The sequence below is a fragment of the mitochondrial genome of Nicotiana sylvestris (assembly GCF_000393655.2).
Source record: "Nicotiana sylvestris cultivar TW 137 mitochondrion, complete genome".
Taxonomy (NCBI): domain Eukaryota; kingdom Viridiplantae; phylum Streptophyta; class Magnoliopsida; order Solanales; family Solanaceae; genus Nicotiana; species Nicotiana sylvestris.
In genome coordinates, this window is record NC_029805.1 from 112,501 (window position 1) to 122,500 (window position 10,000).

Here is a 10,000-nt window from a genome sequence, read left to right on the forward strand (position 1 = left end):
AGGAAGAACCACTGATAGCATTTGCAGCTGCTTCTTTCCGATCGATATACAAGCAGTTGGGCGCGAAGCTTTCTTCGTGAAAAAGCTCGTCCTTGTCAATATAGGACTGTCTTTCATTCTGCTTTTACTTATTTTTTTTAAATCTCTCATTTTCTAAATTTTTTCATTGTCTTTAGTACGATCTGGCTTCACACCTCGCGGTGCTTACACCTCTCGCCTATCGGAACACCAACCCAATCTTGAAAGCTGAAGTGGGTTTGGGGAATGGAAGAACAAGAACATCTTCTTTACCACCAAAAATGGTAACATAAGACCCTTCTTCACTCATGCTTGTCATCTGCTCGTGAATACCGTCCAGTCAAGTCTTTGTTCTTTTATTCTTAAATATGGGTGCTAACCAGATTCCCCATGTTATATGCGAGGTCAATAAAATTCTCCAGAGAGTGAGTTTCTGATCATAATGACCACCTAAAGTTGGATTTCCAGTTGTAGTTTTTAGTTTGGGGTGCCAATAGTAGCATAGTTGCTTAGTCGTCCTTCCTCTTACGTATTACAATTTAGGTGCTTTTCATGCTGCCTTTAGCGGAAAACGGACTTAATGGACAAATAAGGGATAGGCAAGAATCTGTTCTTGAACTCTAGAGAACAGGCGGAAAGAGGTTCATCAGAGCGATAGGGAAAGCTTATAGAGGGGTGGTCTTACTACGACAAGTGAAGCCAGGGTTCCCTTTGTTCGGTGTCCGGGGAAGAGAAAGGAATCTATTCGGGAAGCGCTTACCAGCCCCTTTACCGATACCAAGGGGAAGCAGGAATTAGACCAATAGGGCACTGCTCTCCGCCTGTCGTAACAACAACAAAAGTCCATACCGGAATTTCATTACCTTATTCCTTAAACCCTAAAACGGAGACATTGGTACAAGAGGAGGCTCGAGAGACCTCGAGCGTAATATACGCTACCATCGGAGAGACTTTAGCCACATCTTAACCCATGGTTGAAGAATGAGGCGATCAAGAAAGTCGTGGGCCTCGTAGTACCCGCATACGACAGCTCTGTGGAGCTTTTCGGGTCGAAAACCTGTTCGACGTCAGAACCGATCTCAAAACCCTAATATCACCCTCTGAAGAGAAAGGACTTTCTCTATATCTATATCTATGCAACTAGTTCTTTCACTTGCTTCCAAATCCATCCATCTTACTTACTCAAAAGCTTTGAATATTCTACTCGAAATCTTGCTTCTAGCTTTGGGCACCTCTGACATAAAGAGAAATAGCGTATATACAAGGCTAGCCTTTTCTCTCAAGCGTCTTGGTATTGGATCCGCTCTTCTGTTAACATGAACATGAATTAGATTCTATTCTAATTCTTTATTCTTAAGAGAATCCCCCACCCGAACCATTCTTAAGACCACCAAGCTCTCTCGAATGAATTCTACTCTTTCTGCTTTCGAGCTACACCGGGGGCAAAATCTTTTCCCCACTAAGACGTGCATCTTTATGGCTATATCGTCCTGAAGACGGATGCGACGGGAAGAAGTGGCATTTGGAAGTGTTGCTGACTTAACATTTAGGTTTCGGCATAACAAAGCTTGCACTGTCTTTTCGCACTTAGGCGCACAGCGTGCCATTGGTAATGATTCTACTACGGTGCCACAAATTCGCAAGCTGATCCTAAGTAATCGTTGTTGTTCATTGGATTCCGGAGGAACTACTTCGTTAGGATTGGGGAATTGCTGCGATTCTTCCTGAATAGCCTGGATTCTCCCGTCGAGAGTCACTTTGAAAGTCTTACCTAAACTCTTCCGACTGAATATGATAAAGCCTATAAAACATAGAGCTACTATCATTTCTTCATTATAAATTGAGATCTTCTTCGAACTTGATGCACAAATAGATAGAATAGCAGCAAATAGCATCTTTCTAGCCTGCATATTCGTGGAACTCAATCTCATTTAGAAAGCCTGATCTCTATCTTTCAGCAACTGAACGGGAAGTGGTTTAAGAATAAGAAAGGACTTTAGAATCGGATGCGCTCGCCCAGCGAGAAAGGCCCTGACCCTGCCAACCAAGTATCAAAAAGAAAGAAGAGAAAGAAAGGAGAAGAGAACTTCGTATTTTGGTAACTCTCTAGGAGTCATCTTTAACCTTGAATGCTATTAATAGATTCTACAGCAATAGTCCCTCGGACTCGGAAAGTAATAACGAAAATAGCTAACCCAATAGCAGATTCCGCAGCTGCCACCGTTGGAACCAATGAAGCAAATGATTGACCCATCATATCATCCGAAGAAACAGAAAATACCAAAAAGTTCGAATTCACAGCTAATAACATTGATTCAATTGGCATTGACATAATAGGAATATTTCGTCTATTAAGGAGGATTCCCCGAATACCTGAAATAGAGATAATCATAGAAAATGTGAAATATTTGATAGGATCCATTTCGGGAACGTAGAATGTAAGAGAAATTCAAATGTGAAACAATACGTCAGCTCTTCTACTTGAAATATCCTTCAATTATTGAAGAAATATGATTTTTTATACTCATGTTTCCCTTCCCATCCTGCTCCGCCGAGTGTTGCGCTCGGGTTAACCAAGCCCTCAAGTGCCGTAAATTAGCCCTGGGGACATTGGGTTTGTTGGCATTATAGGCAGCTTTGCTGCCGAAGCGGTCAATAATGATTTCCACCATTTCACTTGGTGATGGAAGTTCATCCAAGTTGCGGTGCCACTTCCTTCGAACAAGGCGTGCCTTCTCTGATTCAATCAGGGGGCTAATCTGTTCGGCCAAGAGATCTTTTTGTTCTTTAATCTTTGCCAATTCAAGTTGATCCAAGGCTCTTTCGATCTCGGACCGATCCCCTGGCTCTTCTTCAGCCGCGGATATGTTGAGATCAAAGGAAGGTTTTTTCGATAAGCTAGGACCACTTCCATCGCCTCCGACGGAAAGAGGAATTCTATCCATTAAAGAAAGCCAAAAATCCAGGAAGTCGCTAAGAAATGAAGTAAAGAAAGCGGCTTCAAAAGAAAAGTCCCAATTACAGTTTAAAAGGATAGGAGTAAGTAAAAGGACAGTGAGACTGAGAAAAATTCGTTTCAAAAGAGAGAAAAACAAAGCTGACGTTCGTTCTCTTCCTCTGTGCATCTCTGTGATGGGGCTCATCATAAGCTTTTTTTTCTCAAGCTCATCATAAGCTTTTTTTATCCTCTTCTTCGTGTTCTATTGATCAGAAGCATCCAGCAGCGCCTCGCCGGTTTCGAATTCTAACACAAAATGGCCAAAGAATCAATTAGTAATATGCCTTCTATTGCCAAAAGACCTTATCTTCTCCTCTTGGTAAAGAGAGCCTCCATTTCGAGTTCGACAAAGTGAAAGAATCGATTCGATCATTCAAGTCGGATAGCATTTATCTACGCTAGGATCCGACCTACATGAACTTCTTTCTTCTCTTATGATATTTCTAATAGCGAGAAAGATAAATAATGGGGAATAGAATACAAGTGTTGAGTACCAGCTTCTACTCTTGTGAAAGGTGGGCCTGACCTCTTCCTTTCTATTTAGAAAGTGAAAGTCCTTGCCGGTGTGACAGTATGAGTAGACGGTGCTCTTCTCTTTCCGGGTTCATAATCGGTGCTATTGAATCTGCAGTTAAGGGAATATCGCCAGTTCTTTGAAAAAGAGTTCCGCTCACTTCATCCCTCTCCTTTCAGTCGAGTCACTTCGTCCCTTTGAGGGAGGTTTAGCCTAGCCTTCAGGTCCCATAAAAAAAATGGAGCTTACCGGTTTATAGAATTGAGAAATAGATGTCCTACCAAGGCTGTATGGAATAGAATGAAGGGTTAGGGTTCTTGCGGGAAGAAGGACAAACCGGGCCCCTAGTGGTCCTTATCTTATCACGCCACACATGGAGACATCTCAAATAGGTAAATTGGTTTGGGAAGACGGGGGAAAAACATCCATCGTTTAGGTTTCTGAGTAGCTAAAGTTAAGATAGAATAGGTCATCACATCCTGGGGTTGAAGAATGAGCAGCTTTAAAAAGGAAATGGCAAGCAGGAAGGAGAGTAGTAACGTCGTATTATCCATCCGAAGCAGTAGCAGGCCAGGCACTGGTCTTTCTATCTTCTGGCTGTTCCCAGAAGGAATTTCCGAGCTTTTGAAATAATAGCTGTGGCACTCTCTTTCTTCCATAGAGAAGGAACTTATCCTTAGACTTTTGGAGCTTTGGCTTTGGTTTGGACCTGTACTAGTCCGAGAAGTGAGAGCACCAGGTTGGAAGATGCTGGTTCGAGAGGACCTGGAAAAATGCTAGTAAGAAGGAGGCTAGTTTGCTAGGTTGTAGATCTTCTCCCTTATTCTTTATAGAGGAATCCCCTAAATTAAAATAAGATCTTTCTCCGCTCCGTCAAAAGCCTAATTGAGACAAATCAGCTCTTACTGTTCTCCGGTCTTTGCTCTTGAAGATCCGCTCTTGAGAACCTCTATCTCTTTCTTCAAAGCCTCATTCGAAGCCTGTCAGTCTTACATACAGTATATTACCCGCAAGTTCATCTTCTTTGATAGGATATTAGATTAGTCAGCAATCCAAGTTCCAGCTGGTTCTCAAACTTCAGAGGTGGCCTTACTTCCTTTTTAAAGCAAACATGTGGACATAAAAAAGAATGAAATTGATAGAATAGAGGAAGATTAATGTGCAGCTGATTCTATACCAGCCGATTCAATTGTTCAGCTACTTCGAAAAAACTTACTATTATGGCTATGTAAGGGGACCGGCTTCCCCTTTTTCAATCACCTCCTACCTTAAGGTAGGCCCACTGCTGAATACCCTCAATCGAAAGGTCAAGGAGATTATATAACCCCATAGTATGAAGAGCTGCTCGGGGGATCGCACCCCTTGGCCTAGGGTATACATTCAGATCTGGAGGCATACCTAATTAACGATAAGAGCAGAGATCTCCTCTCTCCTTCGGACCCTCTACCTCTACTTCCCTTCCGCTCATAAACAGCCTTCCAGCAAGGAGAAAGAGATAAAGAAGAAAATTCTCAAATTCCCACAAATGGTTTGAATAAGCATTCCTTAGAGAGGGAATGTCGGATGAGACACTATTTGGCCTTCTTTCAGGAGTTGTAGATAGTATCACCTTTAGCTGGTAGCTAGCAAAGAAGTTATCCCCTATCAACGTATATAGTTGAGGGCAAACCGAGGTTTTACCCGCAGCTTCTGTCCATGAATCTTCTTTCGCTTGGTTACGGGACTAGAGCGAATCGTCTCTTGTGCTACGGTCTAATATATGTGTCAAAGAGCGGATTCTCTTGCAGCGGATACGGGGCATGCCCCTGAGCCTATTGATTCAATTCCTAGCAAGTCCTGTCTCTCTCCTTCACTTAAAACACAGCCTATGATGATTCTCAATTCCTTTTTTTGAAACTTCAGTAGGCTCCCCCTTCTTTGGCGATAAGGCTCATCAGTAGATTGACTACGAGGCCGAAGAGTCTTACTACAGGGGTTACCACTCCTGCAAGACTGATTTGGGTTCCAGAGTTGTTATAAGGGCGGGACGGCGAGAGGAGGAAGCTACTACTACCGGGCGAGATGTTAGTGGAAAAGAATAGGGTTCAGAGGAGAGGTCACAAGCTACCACTACTACGTAATCTACTTCTACTGCTACTTGAAATCGATTCTCTTTCATGACTCTCTTTCTCATTCTCTTTCCACCACTAGTTAGAAATAGACAAGAGCATTCCCTGGAACAGGCCTACGAGAGGTATTCAACAAGCGCCACTCAACTGCGCAAACTAAGCCCTCCATAGAAGTTCAAGGAAGTAAAGCTACATACTACTGGAAAGAGATGGGCTTTCTCCTTTCTATTTCTTGCGGGCTATTGATTTCGGGTTGAGACTTTGCTTGCTTACTTTCACACTTCCTTCAGTGAGCTACTTAAGGTTTAAGGTAAGGGGCACTCCTAGCATAGATTACCATTCTAACCTGTCTTTGCTGGTAGATAGATGCGCTTAATTAGTTACCTGAATTAAAGAGGACTCTTGAATAAGTTGACTTCGCCTGGGCGTCATCTTTCCTTTCATTCACTAGTTGAGTACTTCCTCCTGTCAGATAGAAGCTTTTCAAAGGAGTTTTCACTTCCTCAATTAAGGGCATTCTAGTTCGACATGCTACCTTCTCGATGTATCGATTCTTGGTAGACAAGGCTGGTTTAGATCGAGACGCCCACCTTTCGGTCCGGGGCTGAAGTTTTCTCTTTCTGTCGGAAAACGAGCTTCTGGCAAAACATCGGGAGGGAGTGCTACTGCTTCCTTAATTCATCAATTCCCATCTATGAAAGGGATCCAATTCGGTATCTTGCGTACGAATTCATGTTGTCAACGAGGATCTTAGCCCCTTTCCTTGTTGTTTTCCCGTAAAATGAAAAAAAAGGAATGCCTTTAAGTGAGAGCAGAATGTAGGAACGAAGCTTCCCGGAGTCCATCGATTCATTCCCAATCCCATCCCGTTCTCTCACCAACTTGAATAGCTTATTTTCCTTCTCAACTCAAGGTGATCTAAATATCATGTCTACGACCCTCACCTCCCCGGAAAGCGCCTTCGTTCCGCATCAATTGTACAATAAAATATATCTCGATTGGACTAAGGAAGAACAAAAAATCTTCGCTCGATGATTATTTAGTTTCTCCTGTTACCTTGTTTCAAAGCTAGCGCCCCTGCTCTTTCTATGAGTTGGCTACTCCGTTGTACGCTATCTTTCTCTTCACACCTGGCCACCCCGGTTCCTTTCTGCTTTTTTTCTTGCTACGGGATTAGCCTGTTTGGCGTGGTTTGTTACCTAAAAACACCATCCTTTCTTATTGGCGTTAGGGAAAAGTCGAATTTCTTTTTTAATCCCTGGGGAGTTTCACGCTCGAGACCAATCATCTATGTAAAATAGATGAGAGCGAGAAAGAAGGCTCGAGAGACCTGTCTGGAATCAATCAACAAAAGCTTCACTTCACCTGCACAAGCACACGGTACTATACTAATGGAAGCCCTACCTACCGAGGAACCACATGAAACGAAGAATAAAACTTCAAACTCGCTAGAATGCAATGTAAGGGTTACGACGGATGGGACCTTAATAAGGCAATTTCTAAGATAAGACGGACGACTCGGCTGCCTTCCCCGCTAAAAATCTTTCCCGACGGTCGCTCAAGCACTTTCACGCAACAAGAAAGCAAAGCGTATCCTATCTCGCGCCATCCGAATAGGTTTCAAAGCAAGCAGTACGGCGCAACAGAGGAGCCCATTCAGTATCGTCTTTGTTTGTGAATATTAATGCGTCCTGTCTTCATGTTGTATTATTCCCATTGACTGTGACCAAACTGCGTTCCGAGTGTCTTTGTAGAGAAGAGAGAAATCTTCCCCTAAGATAGTCAGGGATAAACCGCTCTACAGAACAGGGAACAGGAAGGAAAGTCAAAACCCCCGATAAGAAAAAGCAATCAGCCGCTGTCACCGACCGGGACTCAGATCGGATGGTGGAGTACTATTCTACCACAACGAGACAGGCATCATCGAATCGAAGGCCGAATAGAAAGCATTCCCCCCAGTTAAGAGTGCTTCTGCCCCGCCAACAGCTCTCCGGTCTCCCCAGGTGCTCATGTTACTTAACAAAAAAGCATGAAAATGATGACGTAGGGTGGAAACCCTTCGTGACTGCAATCGTACGTTTTCGTCTTAAGAGAAACAACCTCTGAATCCGGTTTTGTCATTAGGATAGGAGGGAAATCGGCAGCTCGACGGGGAGCTTGCCCGCCCGCCCGGTTTTTGAGACCCTTTCTGATTCCCTCACCCAATCTCATGAGAAGCAAGCCCAGCAGGCCCTGCCTTAACCTGTCCTCAGACAGCCAGCCCTCACCAGGCTGCTGGCATTGCTAAATGCTCCGCCACGAAGCAAGCTTTCCCGAATACGACAGATGCGGAAGTGGCTAAAGAAGTCGGAGGAAGAAAGTTGTTGGACAACTGTATACACGAGGGTACATTAGTATTCTGGGAATTGGCAACATTGAAAGAAAGGGTAAGGGGTAGGAATCAACTTTTTTAGGTGTTGCTCTACTAAAGTAGTCGGCCTAACCTTCGGTTCCCGTAACCAAGTTTTTCTTTCTCACTCCTTATGTACTTTTTTTTACTTCATCCATACTTTTTTACTTTTTCTGAAGTGTGGGGCAAACGGCGCCCTCTACTTCTACTTCTAACTAAAGGCGAACAGCCGGCATTGCAAGCAAATAGAAAGCCCCCGCCCCTTTGAGCCGGAAAGCGTACCGGCTGTTTGAGTCGCGAAAGGGCCGCTTGCTTAATATTATTTAGATATATAATAATAATAGATAGATAATATTATATTATATATCTATCTATAAACAAAAATAAAAAACGAAAATAAAGAAAAGAATTTTTTTAGAAAATTCTTCATTCCTGGGAAGAGGAAGAAGCAGATAGGACAAAGGCCTTCTCTTTCCGTCCGCTCTTCCCGAAGTGAGCGAATTGCATGTAGAGATCCGTAGGGGCTTATAGTTTAATTGGTTGAAACGTACCGCTCATAACGGTGATATTGTAGGTTCGAGCCCTACTAAGCCTACCACCCCCTTCTCTTCACCTGATACAAGGCAGTCGAAGTACCCGCCACCCTGCAGATCTCAATCTAGCGACGGCATCTGGAACCACACTGCTGCCGCTGCCCTTCGGGCACGCCTCCTATGCTTATCACTCACCTACGCTCTTGCAGCATGCCCCCTTCGGGCAATACGGTGTAATACGCGAAGCAGCTGAGCCATAGCTCTTCGATCGCTATATTCTTGCGATAGCGAAGGCGTGGTTCATCCTCTAAGAGAGAGTAGATGCGAAGGTTCGGATCGAAGATCTTCGCGAGACAGCCCCGGGGCACCATAGCATGTCGGGAATAAGGGGGACATAGTGAACGTAACCACTCCCTTGGTTGGGGGCTGTGACTCCCCTATCCTTTCAATTTTTTGATTCCCAGGTCTTTTTTATTATCACTGTTGGAATATTTTTGTTGACGACTTGGTCAGGGCGGTTCACAATTTCTTTGCTGAAGGCGCTGTTAAGCCCTAAGTTTGAATTCCAATTTAATTGCCCTTATTCCGAAAGTCTAAAGTCCTTCCAATTTTCACCAATTCCGACCTACCTTTATTTATGGGATATTTGAAGGAGAGCTTTGTAACTTTTTCTATAAAATTCTCTCTAGCTCGAAGAATTAGTTTGATTCTCCCTATAAAAATAGTTAAGGAAAAAGGGGCGCTTTTGTTAAAGGACTCACTATTGTAGAGAAGATCTCCTTGGCTCACGAGGTGGCTTTAAGTGATAGGGGATTTTAACCTAAAGACAACATAGGAGGGAGGGGGGTCAAAAGAAAGTCAGGATATGGCAAAAGCATCTTTTTGGATCGAATGGGCTTTTGTGATAAATGGCGGAATTTGATACATGGATGTTTATGTAATGAAGACTTTGGAGTGCTTGTGGATGGTGTGCCACATGGGTACTTTCCAGCTTCTCGAGGGCTGCGACAAGGGTTCCAAACCTAGCCTGTTGATTTTAGCTGAAGAAGTGCTAAGCCGGGACTTGGTATCATTGAAAATGATAACATTTTACCATGCTTCGAGATCGTGCCCAGCACTCTCCTACTTTCTCTTTGATAACGATGTTCTAATATTATATAATAGCCATAAACGGAATCTTAAGAAGCAGAAAATCTTTCTGGAAAGAAGTAAGAAGCTGATTGTAATGTTGTAATGGCCAAAAGGTCAATTTCGATAAGAGCCAGTGCTTCCTCTCGAACAGAGCTCCTCGCAGAAATTCCAGATCATTGAAGAGGAATCAAAATAAAATGGTAGTTTTCCTATCAAGTACCTGGATGTTTTCTTGTCCCTCAAGAGAATAAAGAGAGAACCTTCCTCTACTGGAGAAAATGAAAAAGAGAATCTCAGATTGGAAAAGAA

At 43.4% G+C, this 10,000-nt stretch overlaps 1 protein-coding gene and 1 non-coding gene across 2 annotated transcripts; one reads left to right on the forward strand and one right to left on the reverse strand.

The window, feature by feature from the left end:
* Nucleotides 1–2,137: 2,137 nt before the first annotated feature.
* On the reverse strand, nucleotides 2,138–2,440 carry nad4L (NADH dehydrogenase subunit 4L). The gene has a single exon. The coding sequence runs from the start codon at nucleotides 2,438–2,440 to the stop codon at nucleotides 2,138–2,140; it is 303 nt and encodes a 100-aa protein (YP_009241426.1).
* A 6,108-nt stretch (nucleotides 2,441–8,548) lies between these two features.
* Nucleotides 8,549–8,622, forward strand: trnI(cau). Its single transcript is given in 1 exon segment — nucleotides 8,549–8,622. It is a non-coding gene; the product is annotated as a tRNA-Ile (tRNA).
* Nucleotides 8,623–10,000: the final 1,378 nt, after the last annotated feature.